General features: G+C 41.4%; 1 protein-coding gene across 2 annotated transcripts in view; it reads right to left on the minus strand.

Annotated features, from left to right (window-relative positions):
- PKN3 (protein kinase N3) overlaps positions 1-21446 on the minus strand; it is a 79669-nt gene that overhangs the window by 37739 nt on the left and 20484 nt on the right. The window contains exons 1-4 of one of the 2 annotated variants that reach the window (XM_089669134.1): positions 18612-18759; positions 18243-18525; positions 15568-15722; positions 409-678 (exon numbers count right to left, since the gene is read on the minus strand). In XM_089669134.1, the coding sequence (XP_089525260.1) occupies positions 409-678; positions 15568-15722; positions 18243-18513 (696 nt within the window). In that variant the 5' untranslated portion in view covers positions 18514-18525; positions 18612-18759. Of the gene's footprint in view, positions 1-408; positions 679-15567; positions 15723-18242; positions 18526-18611; positions 18760-21446 lie in introns of those variants that run through there. The other variant, XM_089669133.1, reaches the window with a different exon arrangement.

Below are 21446 nucleotides of genomic sequence, written 5' to 3' on the forward strand. Positions count from 1 at the left end.
ACGGATGACATAATTTTAACCTAGGTTAAGTCACAGGACACTGAGCTCAAGGTCTGTTTTAAATGTTAAAAAGGAACAACTTTGCTGAAAAAAAATATACAGCTGCTGTATATTGTGCTGTGGCAGGACTTCAGTCATGCAGACTTGTAACGTTCCTGAACTTTCAAAAGGGACACTAAACAGTATAGAAATACAAACTGTCATTATGCTGCCTCCTTTCATCTGCAATAGCAGCAAACTGATTTTTACACACCTCAAATAAGACATTGTCATACACTACCATTAGTAAAAGTTTAGAATCTCTTTTCACTAAGTACAGGGCAAGGAAATAAAGCTGTCATTATTTCTGATTGGGGTTTTGCTACAAATACATAGGTGAGCCCTAAGCACTGCACAACCCCACCTCACCTCAGCTAGAGCCTTGCGGTCCTGCAATTTGCGGCCACCTAGCAACTTGACCACATTCTTAGCGCCTTCGGCCACAGCTGCTTCCACTCGCAAGCGGCGTCTCAGCTCTTCCACACGCAGCTCCAGTGGTGAAAGGGTCTCTGTTGAGTCACTGAGGTCAGTCATGGACCCTGGCGATTGGGTCAGTTTTACGATCTGCATGCGAAGCAATTCGGTTTTTATCCGGGTGTCCTGAAGCATCTGCTGAGCCGTAGCCATCAGCTTCCTGTCCTTTAAAAAATGACAAAGATATTAAAAGGGTTTTCTGTTTGAGATTCCTCCAATCTCCCTCTAAAGAGAAACTATAAATAGTTTTGGCTGATTTCGTTCTGTAAAAATGTACAATTTTATAAACTAAAATGTATGTGCTTGCATAACATTATAATTTAACAAAATACATTTTTTTATACAGAACATCCATGACAGAGAGCTGGGCTTTTTAACGGAATACAATTAGTTAATATTACTATAAGTGATATTCTAAGAAAAGTTATGTTTTAGGTCAAGGAACACAGAGATGACGAGTTGTGAAATCATCTGTGCTGGAAGTTAAAGCACACATACAGAAATTCAGCCAGTTCAGCAGGTCTGTGTGTACTGCTGTCTGTTCAACAGAAACCGGTTGTCAGACAGTCATGCTGGAAAAACAGAATTCGATCAGTACTTGCAGCCAATGGCTGCAGTGCTGACCTGTGTATTTTGATGGGGGGGGGGGGGGGGGGGGTTCCCCGCTGTCAGAATATAAAGACACAGCGTGATCCCTGCGTCAACATCGCTTGGAGTTGACGTTGGGATCAGCTAGTTTTTTTTTTTTCTTCAACTGGCTGGTATAACAAAATAATAATAAAAAAAACATGTATACCCAGTTTAAAGGATAGGTTCACCTTTCAACAAAAAATATTAAATGCACATTTTTTTGCGGGTACAAAAAAATGTGCATTTACTAAGTTTTGTTTTGGGAGCCTGGAAAACATTGCACCAGCAATCAGCAGATTTCTGGTGCCATACAGGACTCCTGTAGACACGTCAGTGTATCTGTGTCCGTACATCGAACGGGCAAGTAGACACACTCTGACATGAAGAACCAATGAACTACCATAGCGCTAAACAGCATTGTGTAGTTCACTGAAAACTAAAAGCAGACAGCTGCAAAGCTTGTAGTTTTCATATTCACAGAATACTGTGAATGAGAGACAGGGCCGGCCATTTTTTATTTAAATTGTGACAGCTCGTGGGGGGAGAAGATCCCCCCCTAGCTGTCATAACGGGGATCAGGGGGAGTGAGGGCCAGTCCTTTTGTAACATGTTGCACCCTGAATATATGTGTAACTTGTAACAAACTTGTTACGAAAGGTGAACTTATCCTTTAAATCAGAATATACACAGACAGTTTTTCTTTCATTCAACAAGCGGGTTGAATAAAAAAAAAAAAAAAAAAAAAAAAAAAGAATGGATGCAGGGATCTCCCCCACTGCACTATTGTATTCTGACAGCAGAGACTCCCCCACCCCCTGTAAAAATACACAGATCAGTACTTCAGCCATTAGCTGCAGGCGCTTATTGAATGCTGGTCTTCCAGCATGACTGTTTAACAAGAGCTGGCCATTAGACACACAGCGGTATACACAGAGAGAGAAATTTGTCCAGTTCTTGCTGAATCGGCTCATTTTCAATCTGTGTATACCAGCCTTGAAGTGGGGGCAAAGCTGATTTTGACTTATATCTAAGTCTATACCAGTCACCTCTACAGTAAATACCTCCTAAACCCGCACAGTTTAGGAGATATTTACTGTAGAGGCAGCCAATGTCATACCGTGGCATTCCACTAGAGCCCTGTACTGTAAACAGTGACGTCATCGTGGCTCAGCCATTGATACCGCTGAAGCTCATGAACCCAGAAGGAAGACCAGGTGAAGATGGAGCGGTGACAGCGGTGACAGCATGCCACTGGAGGGCTTCGTTTTCAGGTAAGTCTGTCAATGTGCTAGTATGCACAGCAGTTAATTTGGGGTATACTGAGCTAGACATTTCACTGAGCTGGAGGAGCTGGCTATTTTACTTTGACTCCCCATAGATCTATACAGATACTGGAAACCAGGGTCCATCAAAAGAGATAGTAGTTGGGATCATATAAAAAAAAAAAAAAAAAAAACAATTGTCTGCCAGTTTATAGCTTTACTTGTGTGCTATCTCAGCCACCATTATGGGCACTTTACACGTCACTGATAAGGATGAATTGCTGTTCAGTGGTAACGCCCAATGGCTTTATCTGTGCACTTCCAAGTTCCTGTTTCAGAAAATGATCAGCCCATGAGACCATTGCCCCTCTTATGAACACCACAATGTGTTTGCCAAGTTATCCATTGCCAACAGGTTAACAGGGAGTATACAGGAGCCCTGGCAGAGCAATGTTCTAGGCCTGTTGATTCAGCAATATTGTTAGAATTACTTCTAAGGCTCCATGCACGCAGGGCGTTTTAATAACGCTGGTAGCGTTAGCTCTGTAAAGTCCCGTAAAAAACTCAAGGTTTTCAGCATTTTTGCATTAGCGTTTAGCCTCGTTTTTCCATTTGTGGTTTTTAGCTCAAAATTTTTTTGCTCAAAAAAAGAGTCATAAAATGCCGGTTTGCCACGTTTTACCGTGTTTTTCAGCGTTAAGAGTGTTTCTACAGCTAAAAAACTCCTCTAGAAACACATTCTTTATGGGGTTTTTCCATCCAAAAAACGTTGATTACAGTCTATGTGTGCATGGACACATAGGATAACATGCTGGGGGGTTTACTGGCTGTATAAAAAATACCAAAAGCCAAAAACATCCGCTGTAAAAATGTCCAGTGTGCATGAGGGATAATATTAAAGTAATACATACATTTTTGAGGGGGGGGGGGGGTCAAATGAGGCTCTCTTTTAACAACATTGTTTAGCAAAATAGTTTTAGGCTCCATGCACACAATTTTTTTTTTAAAGCTCCGAGAAGCTATTGAGCATTTATTTTTCTTCTCCTGGCTGTGAGGAAAGATTAGAGAAGAGGAGATTAAGGGGGATATGATCTCCATATATAATACATAAGGGGGATATGATCTCCATGTATAATAGATAAGGGGGGATATGATCTCCATGTATAATACATAAGGGGGATATGATCTCCATGTATAATAGATAAGGGGGGATATGATCTCCATGTATAATACATAAGGGGGGATATGATCTCCATGTATAATACATAAGGGGGGATATGATCTCCATGTATAATACATAAGGGGGGATATGATCTCCATGTATAATACATAAGGGGGGATATGATCTCCATGTATAATACATAAGGGGGATATGATCTCCATGTATAATAGATAAGGGGGGATATGATCTCCATGTATAATACATAAGGGGGATATGATCTCCATGTATAATACATAAGGGGGGATATGATCTCCATGTATAATACATAAGGGGGGATATGATCTCCATGTATAATACATAAGGGGGGATATGATCTCCATGTATAATACATAAGGGGGGATATGATCTCCATGTATAATACATAAGGGGGGATATGATCTTCATGTATAATACATAAGGGGGGATATGATCACCATGTATAATACATAAGGGGGGATATGATCTCCATGTATAATACATAAGGGGGGAGATATGATCTTCATGTATAATACATAAGGGGGGATATGATCTTCATGTATAATACATAAGGAGGGATATGATCACCATGTATAATACATAAGGGGGGATATGATCACCATGTATAATACATAAGGGGCGATATGATCTCCATGTATAATACATAAGGGGGGATATGATCTCCATATATAATACATAAGGGGGGATATGATCTCCATGTATAATACATAAGGGGGATGTGATCTCCATGTATAATACATAAGGGGGGATATGATCACCATGTATAATACATAAGGGGGGATATGATCTTCATGTATAATACATAAGGAGGGATATGATCACCATGTATAATACATAAGGGGGGATATGATCTCCATGTATAATACATAAGGGGGGATATGATCTCCATGTATAATACATAAGGGGGGATATGATCTCCATGTATAATACATAAGGGGGGATATGATCTCCATGTATAATACATAAGGGGGGATATGATCTCCATGTATAAATACATCAGTGGTTCATATAGTGAACTCAGTGTAGAGCTATTCACCCTGAGGTCATCACAGAGGACAAGGGGGCACTCTTTACATCTGGAGGAAAATAAATGTAATCTCCAAATACGGAAAGGTTTCTTCACAGTAAGAGCTGTGAAAATGTGGAATAGACTCCCTCAAGAGTTGGGTCTGGACAGCTCAGTGGATTGCTTTAAAAAAGGCCTGGATTATTTCTTACATACACAGAATATAACTGGATACTAACATTTATAGGTAAAGTTGATCCAGGGAATATCTGATTGCCTCTCGGGGGATAAGGAAGGAATTTTTTTCCCTGCAGGAGAAAATTGGATCATGCTTTGCTGGGTTTTTTTTGCCTTCCTCTGGATCAATTGTGGGTGTAGGATTATAACTTTTTTCTTTTTTTTTTTTTTTCTATGGTTGAACTGGATGGACTTTTGTCTTTTTTCAGCCAGACTAACTATGTAAGCTAATGTTATATTTTGTGTCCATGCACACTATTTTATGCTAGAAGCATTTTTCAAGCTTCAGCGTTTAAGAGCAAAAAAAAATTTGTAGAGTTTCAGTGAGCGTTTTCCCAGAAAAAAACAAAAACAAAAACGCTTAATTCTCCTAAAATGCTCCTAACAGCTTTTTTTTCAAGCTCCCCCCCATGTACTGTAAAAACTCTAACACTCCTAAAATGCTACTACAAGCCAGCACAAAAATGCTATTATTAGCATTTTCTATCCAGCATTTTTTCCTAGCATTTTTTGAGTTTATAAAAAAACACTAGTGTGCAAGGAGCCTTCTAGTCTGTCAGCATTTCTCAACCTCAGACAGCAAAAACTGTGGTGTGCTTTAACATTTAGGGCTTGTTAACATATGCTTTGACATTTCACAGGCGTTGAGGAGGCGTTGTATTGCCTACTCGCCATCTGCTTTAACCCCTTGATCGTCGCACTACTGTGCTGCAAACTGTGTGCATTGCACGTGGTTGCGGAGCACTTGAAGAGCAGTCCTATTCACTTGAATGGGTCGCGCTGGGCAGGCAGTAGGCCCATTTAAGGCGGCAGAGGGTATAATTATTCAGCCTCTGAAGGGCGGGGGGGGGGGGGGCGGTACAAAACGCAGCTCATCCAAGGACTTTTATTACCCCTCAACTGTTAGTGTAAGTGAGCCCTTAGTGTTCAGTAGAGAACCGACACCCTTCACTGTTGGTTCCGGTCCAATCACATGATCAGACTCCCGTGACAGCCAGCAGTAGCTGGAGAGGAAAGGATGGATTGCCGACAACAGCTGCGACATTGGAGCCTATGGGTGATGTCATCGCTCACAGATTTCCCTGCCGTTGACGAGCCCCTTGCTCCTCTCCCCTGCAGCTGGCCCATTTACACATGCGGACATGACGACTGCCACTCTTCTGAAAGCGATACGTGCTGTGTTTAACTCCCTAAATTACAACTACCATGATGCAACTGCATGCATTGCAGGGGGTTACGAAAGGGGGCTGATTTCCTGCCAAGGCTGTGAAGCAAAGGATCACAGGTGTGGTAAAATCACAGCTCAACTGTGTGTTTTTACTGCCTACCCCCCAACTTCAAGTGTAAACGATGCCTAAGACAAAAGGGCTAGTATAGCATCTCCACTTGTCTTTATACTTAGGGCTTGTTCACACCATGGTGCAGAGACCGCAGTTATTCTGCACGCGTTCTGCAAGGGCACAACCAAATCAATTGTTCTCTATGTGACCTTTTCACACCACAACAATAGTATTACGTGCACATTTTTTCTGTGCAGAAATCTGCAACGTGTATAAAACTCATTGAAGCGCACATCAAAACGGAAATCTGCAAGTCAATTTGCCATCAGTTTTTCTGCACGTATAGTGTGAACGAGGCCTTCTACACATTGCAGATTCCTGCGCAGAAAAAATCCCCACATGATACTAGTGTTGTGGTGTGAACAGGGAACATAGAGAACAAAAGGTTTTCTTTGTGCCCTTGCAGAACCTGTGCAGAAAAACTGACCTCACTGCACATTATGTGAACAAGGCCTTAAAAAAAATCACAGCTGCATGCAGCTTTTAGCAGAGACATGGCACCAGTGTAGATGTCTAACAGAACAGCACTGATGTCTGTAGCAAGCCAGAAATACACCGAGAGACAAACTATCCAGAAGAAATGAAAACATACTGCAAAAGGTAAAGAGCTGCCAACAAATCCTAATCCAGTGACATTATTGTTGCAGGGGGGGGGAGGAAAAGAAGGAGTTAATCAGGGCTCTTTGGAATTACGAGTTAACCAAAAGGAACAATTTTTATTTAAAAACATATCTTTTTTCCCTCTACTACTGATGCTGCTTTATGTTTTCAAGGGCAGATCAAAAGAAACCCTTTTGATGTGCACATAAAAGAACTAGTTTAAATACATTAAAACAATGCTGATATTTGATATTACCATTGATATGTAGGTGTCAATTACACAGAAGTTGCTGTAATGACTCCTTAGACACTGAGGAGGACCAGGCTGTCAAATTACTTCTAAACTGACCTGTCACATTTTTTCCTTTTCTACATGAATTCCACTGCATAAAAATTCATTTCAAGCAAATATCCCATTTTTGCCTATAGTGCATTTATAAAGCATTCAGACCCCCTTCACATTTTTCAATTTTGTTATGTTGCAGCCTGATACTACAGTTGTTTAACTACTTGAGCTCTGGAAAGTTTTACTCCCTTCAAGACCAGGCCATTTTTTGCTATTCAGCACTGTGCTACCTTAACTAGTAATTGTGCAGTCATGCAACACTGTACAGAATTAAATGTATATAATTTTTTCATACAAGTAGAGCTTTCTTTGCTGCATTTTGTTTTTTACATAAAGAAAAAGACCAAAAAATTTTAAAGAAACAAACAAAAAAACCCCTATATTTTCTACTTTCTTTGTTGTTTTGTGTACGTTATAGCATTTACAAACTATGGTATATATCACTTTATATTGCCAAAAGTATTGGGCCAGCCCTCCAAATCATTGGATTCAGGTGTTCCAATCACCTCCATGGCCACAGGTGTATAAAACCAAGCACCTAGGCATGCAGACTGCTTCTACAAACATCTGTGAAAGAATGGGTCGCTCTCAGGAGCTCAGTGAATTCAAGCGTGGTACCGTAATAGGTTGCCACCTGTGCAATAAGTCCATCTGTGAAATTTCCTTGTCACTAAATATCCCACGCTCAACTGTTAATGGTATTATAACAAAGTGGAAGCAACTGGGAACAACAGCAACTCAGCCACGAATTGGTAGGCCACGTAAAATGACAGAGCGGGGTCAGCGCATGCTGAAGTGCACAGAAGTTACCAACTGTCTGCAGAGTCAATAGCTAAAGACCTCAAAACTTTGTGTGGCCTTTAAATTAGCACAACAGTGTGTAGAGAGCTTCATGGAATGGGTTTCCATGGCCGAGCAGCTGCATCCAAGCCTTACATCACCAAGTGCAATGCAAAGCATCAGATGCAGTGGTGTAAAGCACTCCACCACTGGACACTAGAGAAGTGGAGATGTGTTCTCTGGAGTGACTAATCACGCTTCTCTGTCTGGCAATCTGATGGAAGTGTCTGAGTTTGGCGGTTGCCAGGAGAACGGTACTTGCCTGACTGAATTGTGCCAAGTGTAAAGTTTGGTGGAGGGGGGATTATGATGTGGGGTTGCTTTTCAGGGGTTGGGCTTGGTCCCTTAGGTCCAGTGAAGGGAACTCTTAAGGCGTCAGCATACCAAGACATTTTGGACAATTTTATGCTCCCAACTTTGTGGGAACAGTTTGGGGAGGGCCCCTTCCTGTTCCAAAATGACTGCACACCAGTGCACAAAGCAAGGTACATAAAGACATGGATGAGTGAGCTTGGGGTGGAGGAACTTGACTGTCCTGCACAGAGTCCTGACCTCAACCCGAAAGAACACCTTTGGGATGAATTAGAGCGGAGACTGCGAGCCAGGCCTTCTCATCCGACATCAGTGCCTGACCTCACAAATGTGCTTCTGGAAGAATGGTCAAACCTTCCCATAGACACCCTCCTAAACCTTGTGGACAGCCTTCCCAGAACAGTTGAAGCTGTTATAGCTGCAAAGGGTGGGCCAACTCAATATTGAACCCTACGGACTAAGACTGGGATGCCGTTAAAGTTCATGTGTGTGTAAAGGCAGGCGTCCCAATACTTTTGGCAATATTGTGTGTGTGTGTGTGTATTTTTTTTTTTTTTTTTATTACATGGCGAGTTTTTTGAAGTTGTAATTTTCTGGAAAATTAAGTAATTTTAAAAAGTTTGTTTTTTTCTCTACAGCACAGTACAGCATCATCATATGACTGGTGTGATGGTGATCAGGGATACTGACTGCTGACAGCATGTAAAAAAAGAATAAAAAATTTTAACTTATTTTTTTTAAAACTTTTTTTTTCTTTTTTCAACATTGAATTTTGATTGTGAGCTGTGATTGGCTATGCGAAGTACATGGTACAAGTAGCCAGGTACCATGTGATTGCTGATCACAATAGTAAGCAAGCTGTTCATGAATGGAAAGCCATTTATGACAGGTCGTTTACACTGTTATCATGTAATCGCTATTATTATTATACAGGATTTATATAGCGCCAACAGTTTGCTCAGCGCTTTACAATATAACGTGAGACAATACAGCAACAATACAGTTCAATACAAGAGGGAAAGGAGGGCCCTGCTCCTTGGAGCTTACAATCTAGGAGACAAATCATAGCAATTACATGATACCCAGTTACCGGTAACAATAATCCGCATTCAGACCCTTTGCGCAATACTTTGCTGAAGCACTTTGGGCAGCAATTAAAGCCTCGAGTCTTTTTGGGTATGACACAACATGCTTTCCAAACCTTGATTTTCTGTCCTTCTTTGCAAATCCTCTCAAGCTTTGTCAGGTTGGATGGGTACCATAGGTGGACAGCCATTTTCAGGTCTCTCCAGATGTTCGTAGGGTTCAACTCAATGGTCTGGCTGGTCCACTCTAGGACATTCACAGAGTTGTCCCTAAGTCACTCCTGTGTTATCGTGGCTGTGTGCTCAGGAACATTGTCATGTTGGAAGGTGAACGCTTGGCCCAGTCTGAGGTCCTGAGCGCTGAGGAACAGGCTTTCATTAGAGGGTATCTCTTTACTTTACGCCATTCAGCTTTCCTTCAACCCTGACCAGTTTCCAAGTTACTGCTGCTGAAAAAACACCCCCACGGCATGATGCTACCACCACCATGCTTTACTGTTGGGATGGTATTGGACAGGTGATGATCAGTGCCTGGTTTCCTCCAGACATAACATTTAGAATGGAAGCCAAAAAGTCCAATTTTGGTTTCATCAGATCAGAAAATTTTGTTCCTCACAGTCCGAGAGTCCTTCAGGTGCTTTTTTTCAAACTCTAAGTGGGCTTTCATGTGTTTTGCCACAAAGCCAAGATCGGTGGAGGGCTGCAGTGCTGGTTGTCCTTCTGGGACTTTGTCCCATCTCCACAGGATCTCTGTAGCTCATTCAGAGTGACCATTCAGTTCTTGGTTATCTCTCTTACTAAGGCCCTTGCCCTACGATTGCTCAGTTTGGCTGGGCAACCAAGTCCTGGTTGTGCCAAACGTCTTCCATTTGAGAACTATGGAGGTCACTGTGCTCTTGGGAACCCTCAAGTGCAGCAGAATTTTTTTGAAGCCTTCCCCAGATTTGTGCCTTGCAATAATTCTGTCTCTGGGCTCTGCAGGCAGTTGTTTTTACCTCTTGGCTTTTGCTCTGATACAGTATGCATTGTCAGCAGTGAGGCCTTTTATAGAGATGTGTGTGCCTTTCCAAATCATGTCCAATCAAATTAATTTACCCCAAGTGGACTCCAATCAAGGTTTAGAAACATCTCAGCAACAATCAAGAGAAATGGGAGGCACCTGAGCTAAATTTTGAGTGTTGCTGCATAGTGTCCGAGTACTTATGGCAATGTGATATTTCAGTTTTCCATACATTTGCAAACATTTCTAAAATACTGTTTTCACTTAGTCATTCTGGAGTACTCAGTGTAGATTACTGAGAAAAAAAAATGAATTTAAACAACTGTATCAGGCTGCAACATCACAAATGTGAAAAAAGTGAAGGGGGTCTGAATACTTTTTGAATGCACTGTATGTGGTTGGTCTACGTCTACAGTTTAGTGGTTTTTAAAATGACAAGGCCCATTCACACTTACACACAGATTGTTCAAGGAGTCCTGATGAGGTTATGCTAAAGCAATATACACACTTGAGGGGGGGTGTGAGATACACCAACACATGCTGGGAGGCACATGATAAATATTTGTTCTAATAGGGGTACATAATATATTTTAAGAGGAGCTTTAGTTTGTTTGTAGCTGCTGACTATTAAAAATCAGGTACTTACCAGTGAAGTCCATCACGGTCTTCCTGCAGCCAGTTCTTCGCACCACTCTGGGTCCCCGTGCCACCATCTTGGCTATGGAAGCCAGCTGTGGCTTCCTGATGAGCCACAACTGGCTCCATACTGCACATACATGAGCTCAAACGGCACATTAATGGTTATGCAGCCTCCTGGGTCATGTGATGTCTCCCAGGAGACTGCGGGAAGGGAGGGGGCAGGGCTAGGGATGGTATCCTCACCTAGCCTCTTCAAGATAGGAAGTTAAATACATAAATAAATAAAAATTTGGTTTTAACCATTCATTGGCTTTAGAGATTTTAAAGTGTCCCTTTCGTTTCCAAACATTATAACTGGAAAATAAGCAAGTGAATACTTACCTTTCCTGACCACACCACTGCTCCATGCAGGAGAAATCCCCGGCTACACTTCTGGGAGTTATCAGCAAACAGAAAGACAAGGAGTTCTCAAAATGAGCCATATCAATATATGGGTGTTTATTACATTCAAAGAGCACAATGTACAAGCGGCATCATAAAATTAACCGTGATGCGTTTTATACAGTAAATGTTGCTTGTACATCGTGCTATCTGAATTGAATTAACACCCCTCAATGCCATAAGACACATTTAGGAACTACTTGACTTTAAGTCTGCTTGCACCTAATGGGTCCTTCCTGGTAAGGTCTGAAGCTTTACCAACACTGAGTGCATATGGAGCAGGATTGACGACCAGTCCCTTGTACTCGGTGCTTCCTCCCGCTGACCTTCACATCACTACATGACACAGTTCAGGGTGTGAAATTTTTTTTTTAAAAACTACTTGTCCAGGGACTAAACTGGGGGTCCAGTCTACTTGGCCCTCATGACAATCTACTTGTCCTGATAAAAACGAAAAATTGCCAGGATAGAAGGGTGGATGTTTTTATTAGGCAGAGGTGCTTTTAAAAACGAAAGGGGCTATATGGCAACTTAAACTGATAGAAAATTTCTTAGAACCCCCAAACACACACACACACACACACACATATATATATATATATATATATATATATATATATATATATATATATATTTTTTTTTTTTTTTTTTTTTTTTTTTTTTTTTTAAAGCAGAGGCCCTAGAGAATAAATTGGTGGGTTTTGCAATCTTTTAAATGTAACCAGTGTTTGCACAGAGTTTTTTCAAACTGAATTTTTTGAAAAGAATACACTCTTGAATTTTGATGCAAAAAACCCACAATACTAAAATAAAAATTTACGATCCATAGGCGACTTTTTCACAGCCTTTACAGAGAAGGTCTGACGCTAGAATTACTGCCCATGATCTGACGTTCTCAGTGATACAACATGTGTGGGCAGATTGCTGTTTGTGCAGGACCAACGAGTGTGTTCGCCTTTGTGAGCGGGGAAGGGGTTGCTTAAAAAATTATTAAACTTTTTATTATTTATTTTAACACTGTCACTTTAATTTTTTTTTCTTTTTTGATCACTTTTATTGCGGTCACAAAGGATGTAAACGTCCCTTGTGACAGCAATAGGCAGTGACAGGTGCTCTTTATCAAGAGATCTGGTGTCAATAAGACCCCAGATCCCTCTTTTGCCCTTAAATCGTTGTGATCAAAAGCATTCCAGTTTTAAAAATGGCACCTTTTACATAGGAGAAACCATAAGTTATGTATGCTCATCACTTCCTGTTTTCTATATCATTGAGGTGAACAGAGCGGTTCTAGTCTTTGTCTGCCTTTATGATCAGCCGGCGGAAGCGCCAGATGGTTGATCAGGTGTCCTGGTGTGATGAGACAGCCCATGGAAGGGGAGATGTCCCAACCCGCTGCTTGCAAAAGCGATCCAATGGCTAGTTAGCCACTCGGATTTCTTTTACAAGAGAGCCAACTGTCAGCTCTAAACCCTGCTGCTTGCCGGCAGCAGGGCTAAGTGTAAAAAAAACCCGGAACTGCATGTCCCGGGCATCAGGCTATAGGAATTGCACATCCCTGCAGTATCGAGTTGAAGGTTATCAGGAGGAACCTCTGAGCAGTGGTGAGGGACACAGGCAGTAAGGGACACAGGGGGTCAAGACTTCCCAGGTCCCATTATCAGCAAGCAAACGAGTAACCTTTAAATGAGTCTTGCAGCATTGCTGAGTGTTCATTAAACTCAGCACAAGCAGCAATTCCTCTATAAGTAAGCACTAGAGGTGTGAAATGAGTCAAGGTGCTCTTTATGATGCTTTCTGTATATCATGCTTTCTGAATTTAATAAACACCCAGCAATACTGCAGAAGGCATTTGAGGACTCCCTGCCTGTGTGTTTACTCATAATGACTCCCAGAAGTGTTGGCTCCTTAGTGTAATTCAGCTGAGGATTTCTCATGAACAGAGCAATGTTCTGGCAGATCAGGTACTTCCTCATTTCAAGATATGCCTGTTTGGTGTAATATTTGGAAACAACAGGGTCAAATTTAAGCATGCACGCATCTTGATTCAATAGTTTACTGGGGCATTGCATATTTATATAATTGACATAAGTATCTGAATAATCTTGTATTACTGGGGAGCCCTACATTTACATTACTGGGGTGCACTGTACCTGTATTACTGAGGGGACCTACATTTGTATTACTGGGGACCACCACATTTGCATTACTGGGGGGACAACGACACCTAAATTTCTATTACTGGGTGGACATAAATTTGTATTACCGGGGAGCCTTACATTTGTATTACCGGGGAGCCTTACATTTGTATTACCGGGGAGCCTTACATTTATATTACCGGGGAGACCTACATTTATATTACTGGGGAGACCTACATTTGTATTACAAATTTGCATTTTTGATCATTAGGAAGGTACCACTCAAATTTTTCTTTTTTTTTTAGCTCAACTCTTGCCGCATTTTTTTAAATTTTAAATATAATGACCACTACATTTGCATTACTGGGGGGGAGGTGTCGACACATAAATTTGTAATACCGGGGGGACATAAATTTATATTACTGGGGGGACGACCTACTTTTATATTACTGGGGAGCCCTACATTTGTATTACAGGGGAACCCTACATTTGTAATACCGGGGAGCCCTACATTTGTAATACAAGGGTGCTCCACATTTTTGATCAGTAGGAAGGTACCACTAAAATGTTTCTTTTTTTTTTTTATTAGCTCAACTCTTGACGCATTTTTTTACATTTTAAATATAATGGACCACTACATTTGCATTACCGGGGGGAACACAAATTTGTATTACCGGGGGGACATAAATTTGTATTACCGGGGGGACGACCGACGACCTACTTTTATATTACCGGGGAGCCCTACATTTGTATTACCGGGGAGCCCTACATTTGTATTACCGGGGAGACCTACATTTGTATTACCGGGGAGACCTACATTTGTATTACCGGGGAGACCTACATTTGTATTACCGGGGAGACCTACATTTGTAATACCGGGGAGACCTACATTTGTAATACCGGGGAGACCTACATTTGTATTACCGGGGAGACCTACATTTGTATTACCGGGGAGACCTACATTTGTATTACCGGGAAGACCTACATTTGTATTACCGGGGAGACCTACATTTGTATTACCGGGGAGACCTACATTTGTATTACAAGGGTGCTCCACATTTTTGATCAGAAGAAAGGTACCACAAAAATCTTTTTTTTTTAGCCCAACTCTTGCCGCATTTTTTAAAATTTTAAATATAATAAGGAAGGTTCCATCTGATAAACATTTCCCTTCGCGTTTTCTTTGGTCACTACAACATAGAAATAAAAATGGGGAAAAAATGGGGACGCTGCAATAAAAAAAAAAAACTGGCAGAGGTTCTTACCCTAACCCACTATATTTTATTAATAATTTTTTATTTTTTTTACTTCTTGTTCTTAAATATTTTTGCAAAATACCCACACATGAAAGTAAAATAGTCATTTTAGTGTTGATAGAGAAGCTTGTTCATCAATAAGCAAGGTTCATTTAAAACTGAACTCCAGGCAGATATAAAAGACAAATTAAATTAACTCTGTATCTATCAATACATCTTTAAGTGTATTTTTTTTTTTTACTGAAAGCAGTGTAAATATTCAAATTTGACTTGGTATTAGTTTCTTGCAGTCCCTGTACAGCATAACTCAGACTAGGGGAAGGGGGAATTAGCACAAGGAGCCAATTAGTTGTGCTGCAGTGCAAGCAGCATGCTGGTAGCAGGGGAGAGCAAAGTAACAGAGAGATAAGCCAATCATCAGTCTGCTGCATCCCTTTTCACTGTCCAATCACAGGCATGTGCAAGTCAGAGCTGTGTGATTATCAGAACTAGATGGACAGAAATACAACTGCTATGGCGGGTAAGACAACTCTCGTGTATTTTATCTGTTCATTTACATGTTAGCCTGGAGTTCAGCGTTAAGCTCATTTACCATCAAGAACCAGTATCAAAATCGTATGAATTGTAGATCAATCAAATTCAATTAAAAAGATAGAGTACTGGTGGATATCAAATAAAAAAAATCCACAAATGTGGTCAGTCATGTGGCACACATGCAGATACTCACTTTAAAAGCTCCACTGGAGAACATCTGAATGATATTTTCTGCTCCTTGTTTCACCTTGTGTTCAATGTGTAACTGTCTCTTTAAGGCTTCCACCCTGCGTTGCTTGGGGTCTTGGCTCTGATCGAACATACAGAAGTCTGGAGACACAGTGCCATCTACAAGCACAGACATATTTGATTAATCAATTTTCTGTTTAAAGGTAAAATATTGAGAGAAATACTGAGGCCGCTGACCTCAGTCTGAAAATGCTAGTTGCCCGGCTGTCTCTGGTGGTGATACATGAGTAACCATTCCAAAAAAAGCAGCTGCAAGTACAGACAGATTACCGGATTTTGGTATCTTTCCTTCATTTGTGACAAGTAATGAAGCTTGAGAACCCGGAAACTAACATCTTTTGGAGGCGATTCCTTTTGAAGGAAGGATGCTGTCAGGGGGCAAGTCAACCATCCAGAGGACAGAATATTGGTAAATAGTGAGGCAAGTTGGGGAGATTATAGGGCAATACATTTGTAAATATGGAAATCCTCTTTTAGGTAAAGTTCCTTATTCACCTGTGCACCTAGGGGGCAGTAAAACCAGGTGGTTGAGCCTCAGTATTGCCACAATCCTGACTGCATAATTGAACACTGACATCCAGCTGCTTACATTCCACGGCAAAAATTAGACAGCATGTTGCTTTCGGCAGGCATTACCGCTGGCGAATGTCAATAATGCAGGTCTATGGAGCCATAATGTAACCATGTGCAATGCATGCAATTGCAGTGTGGTGGTGTGGAATTTAAAAGGTTAAATCAGACAGTCAAATGTTCTCTGAAAAGTGATCCAATATGGATCACTCTTCACAGGGCATCTCATGTCTTCATGAACCCAAAGAATTAACAGTGCGGAGTCCAGGGTTGTCATCCAGGTCCCACCTCCAATGCCTGGCAAGCCATGGACCTTTAAAGAAAACCACTCCTAACATGCAACCATTTCTGACCTCTCCTTTTGAAAGTGCTAGTTGTCGGACTGCCATTCCTCCTTCAGTTTTTGAGTCACAAATCCAAAACAAATAGGAAGATGTGGACTTCTGGATTTCTCTGACTTTTCTGCATTGTACATTTGTTCCTTATTAATACCTCAGAATATATTAAAGCCAGAGGGTCAGCAAAGCAGCCAGTCCGCTAGCAATTTTAGAAGGAAGGCAGCAAATGTGGCCCTATAACTCTCTCATCAGAGGTTAAAAGTGATTGTAAAGTCTTTTTTTTTTTTTTTAATAGAAAAAATTTAATATTTACCAATTCCATTGCAGAGCAGCCCTAAACCTCTACTTCTGGGGTTCACTGGCAGCGCTCCTGGTTCTTCTTCTGCAAGCACCCCCATAGGAAGCAGCTTGTGCAGGCTTGATCCCATGATAGACACACATAGTGCGACTTGGCCCTGCCCCCTGATCACAGGATTTGACTGACAACAGCAGGAGCCATTGCTGCCTTTGTGCCCTGGGAATGCAGGGAGAGAAGAGATAGCTGCTATTGAGGGGAACATTGCTGGATCGAGGGCTCAGGTAAGGGGGGGGGGGGGGGGGGAGAGGCGATACTGCTACTTAAATTTTTTATTTTACCATAATGCAGGGAATTCATTTAGGTAGAAAAAAATCCTTGATCAAGTAGTAAGACAGATGAGATTGTACAACCCCTTGTCAAAATGTACCTGACTGGGCCTGCCGATGTACTCTGCACTCTTTTTATTCCTACAGAGTGCACACACAGAAGCTCCATTGGAAGTGCAAAGGAACACTTGGACAAGAGGCTGTGTGATGTAGTCGGCAATATCCCACTGGATCGGTGACAGATGGGTGGGAAACCAAAGGTGCAGGTATACATGGACAAAGCTTGCAGCCAGTGAAGTCTCAGCTGCTCTCCTGCATGCTTGTTCCTGGTCAGAGGCTCACTAGGTAGTGAAGTCAGAATCAGGATGGCAGCCCTGGAACTGTCCTCCTGATTCTGACTTCTCTACCCAGCAAGCCACTGACCAGGAAAAGTATCAAACAACAGCAGGTCCTAAAGCAGGAGTAGGCAAACTTCATCTCTCCAGCTGTTGAGGATCTACAAGTCCCATCATGCCAATAGAGGTCATGATTGTGGATGTCACCCTTGCAAAGCCTCATGGAAACTTGTAGTTCCAAAAAAGCTGGGGTGCCAAAGTTTATACCCACCCCTGTCCTAAAGGGATGATGTTCGATGTCAATGTAGGAAGTCTTTGCTGCAAGTCTCCATTCTCTCTGGGTTGTATACTGCTTCCTGGGCAGTGACATCACTCACTGCAGGTCCAGCCTTGCTACTCAAGATCAAGGATGCAGCCCTAAAAAGCAGAGAACAGCAGCTTCTATCAGATGCTTCTCACACAGATTTCCTTTATAAAGAAGAGAGCCTTTTTGAAGGACACCTGTACTGAGAATAATGGGACAGTCCTCCTTCTGAAAATGCTAATGCCTGGCTGTCTCTGGCTTCAGTATTTTTGCGGACCCAAAACAAGCTTGTAGGTTAGAAAAGAAGACAGAGAACTCCTGATTTGTGTATTTATGAGTCATGAACTCAGAGTACGGATTAGCCTGACAGCCAGGTGCTTGGCATTCTCAGAAGGAGAGGTTGGCAATGACAACATTTTTCCTTTTACCCCAACCCCACTGCTCGTGCCTGGTTTGGCATCCTTCTCCATAATGACAATCCTCCCATTAAGATCCTGCAGTTGGCGGTGCAGCTCCTGTAAGCGGCGGTTGGAGGTCTTCAGCTGGCTCTCCACATGGCTCTGATGTTTCTTGTCTGTGGACACCTTGCGCAGGTTCTCCGCCCCCTCTTTAATCTTCAGCTCCCTCTGGATCTCTCGCTTCAGCTGCTCTCTGGAGTCCTCCAGCTGCTGTTGGAAGCCAGGATCCAGCAGCTGCGGCCCCCCATTCCTGAACTCCATCCTGCGACTGGCCTGCAGGGAAACAGAGAGCAAAGGGTTAAGTCTGAGCAGTCATACCTCGAAAGAGCGAAGCAGGTAACTTGTGAAACATGACTCACGAAGTAGAGACTGCGGAGAGACACCTGCACCACCCTGGGGAAATGTACAGGAAATTAAAGTGTAACTTTAGAGTCCTCCTGATTCATTGTCCTAGCGGCAGGGGAGCACAAGACGGGCATTACAGCCGGAGAGAAGGGAAAAGGAAAAAACAGAAACTGAGCTTTGGGAAAACTTAGTAGACGGATCGTCATTTCCTGGAATTTCTTCCTGTTACTGGGCACCGCTGACTCAAACAGTCCGGGACAACATCCAGCCACTGTGCGACATACAAAGCGCCACTGTCCAACGCTACCTCCACCTTAATACAAGCTCCCCTTATACATTACTTTTCCCAATAAAAGAGAATGCTTCATGTACAAGTGCTTTTAGAGTCCATTTACATTTTTGCGCTACTTTAATGAAGCAAATAATTGGCTGCCAAGACACCAAACATCCCAAAAAGTGCATATAACCTAAATGTTGAAATGCAAATGCAAAGCATCATTGTTGAAATGCAAATGCAAAGCATCATTGTGTGTTACAGCGCACAAATCAGACGCCAATCAAAATGAATTGCACAGCAACACATGAGCTTTGCTGAGCTACCGCAACACAATAGCCTAACAGCCCTCTCACTCCGTTGAAAAATATACGACTTATAAATTGCACCAAAAAAATGCAACCATGGTGCGTTTTTTGATGCGTTTTCCATTTATTTCAATTGGAATGTGTGTTTCTCTTGCTCTTTTTGAGTCACATGTCCATGTTTCACAGGTGCATGATTGGAGTCAGGCAACCAGAAAGTGTGCCAAAAGCACGTGTTGTTACTGAGTTTTTTGTTTTTTTTTTTTCAACGGAGCAGTGTGAAAGGGCCCTTAGACTATTGTGTTGTGGTAGAATAAATAAAGGGTGCAGCGCTTGGAATGAAGATAATCAAAATATAGCATATAATGTAAACATATAACTTATAATAAAGTGCAAATCAATAATGTGACTCAGTGGGCCAAACAATATTTGTCATTATGCGTGACCAGAAAGGTGCATCAATAATGTGCAAAAGGACTCAAATAATAGCCGTATAAAATATATAAAAAACATATATCCATGTCACTCCATTGTGACCACACGTGTATATATGAAAACATATAGTCCAAAATAAATGTGAATCAATCCAAAAATATAAGGTGCAAGGAAGATCACAAGGATTTCCGACAACTGGTAATAACATCCAGTAGGTGTTAGTGTATCCAAACTTAAAAGACTGCGCACTCACCAGATGCACAATCAGTAAGCGCATTTAAGAGATAACACTCTTAGTAACAATGTTGGAAACTCCTCCGGATTGTGGTCTGGTCTGCTGTCTGTCATGGCTCTAACCATCTCTCACGTGGCTCTGTACGGTGCCCACTCCATCTCAAGGAGAATAGGACCCTATAGGACATGGATATATGTTTTTTTATATATTTTATATGGCTATTATTGAGTCCTTTGCACGTTATTTATGCACCTTTCTGGTCACGCATAATGACAAATATTGTTTGACACACTGAGTCACATTATTGATTTGCACTTTATTATGTTATATGTTTACATTATATGCTATATTTTGATTATCTTCATTCTAAGCGCTGCACCCTTTATTTATACTGTTGATTTGGAGATTATTTGGTGCCTTTTGGTGTTCCAGCAGCTGTAGTGCCTTCCAGTGCTCACTTACCCTCTTGTGCTTTTATACTGTGTTGTGGTAGTACAGCAAAGCACATGTGAAAATGCAGCATGCAGGACATTTAAAAACGCACCGCTCCCGCAGCGCATGTGAGGAGTTCCATGGGATTTAAAGGGATACATTTTAATGCATTTTTGTTCTGCTTTTTAAACAACAGTGCATCAAAAACTGATCAGTGTGAAAGGGCCCTAAAAGGACCCTTAAAGCCAAACTGAGTAAACTATTAAAAAAAAAAAAAGTGGAGAGAGAGGGATTAGAACAATTATTAGGTTTTTATTGCAGCCTGTACCAACATTAGGGAGATTCACCCTCTCTATGTGTCCCATTTACTGTTCTCATCAAAAGCAAAAGAACCCCTACATTTTGGTTTGTTCCCAGAAAATACAGGAGAAATTTTCCAATGGGTACACTAGTTCTGGTGACCTGGGGGTCCCCAAGGGATTCCCTTAATTTGCACGGATTTCCTCTCACTTCCTGTTTTAGTTATGGGACAGGAAGTGGAGGTAAATCTCCCTAATGGGACACAGATGGCGAAAAATAAACTGACCAGGGTTATAACCCTCCCTTACTCTATTCAAATTGGAAAAAAAAAACATTTTGCCTGTTGTTCTACTTTAAACCTATTCATGCATTCAGTCAGCAGCATAAGTACCAAAATGTGTCTTGATCTCAGCCTCCTGTCATTTCTACCAAAGAAGATCTTAACCTGGGAGGAGAGGCAGCACTAGGAGCCAATTAGGTTTTGATGCATGCACATGCCAATAGAAGGAGAGACCAGAGTTAACATAGCGGATGACCAATTACTGTGGTTTTGCTCCTTCGTTGTCCAATCAGTAGGCTGCAGGCGAGAAGGTAGTATCTGCATTTCTTGAGAGGCAAACTGCAGGTAATTTTTCCCCCCTTTTAAATAATATTAAGACCCAACAACCAAACAAAAGTAAATAAAAAATTTTATATATATATATATATATATATATATATATATATATATATATATATATATATATATATATATATATATATATATATATATATATATACAGTTGTGTCCAAAATTATTCAACCCCCAATGCTGTAAAGGGGTTTAGGGACTATAGTGTACATTTGGAATTGTATTCAGAATCAAATC

The sequence above is a fragment of the Staurois parvus genome, unplaced genomic scaffold (genome assembly GCF_062004578.1).
Source record: "Staurois parvus isolate SC_StPar_1 unplaced genomic scaffold, SC_StPar_1.0 ptg000068l, whole genome shotgun sequence".
Classification (NCBI taxonomy): domain Eukaryota; kingdom Metazoa; phylum Chordata; class Amphibia; order Anura; family Ranidae; genus Staurois; species Staurois parvus.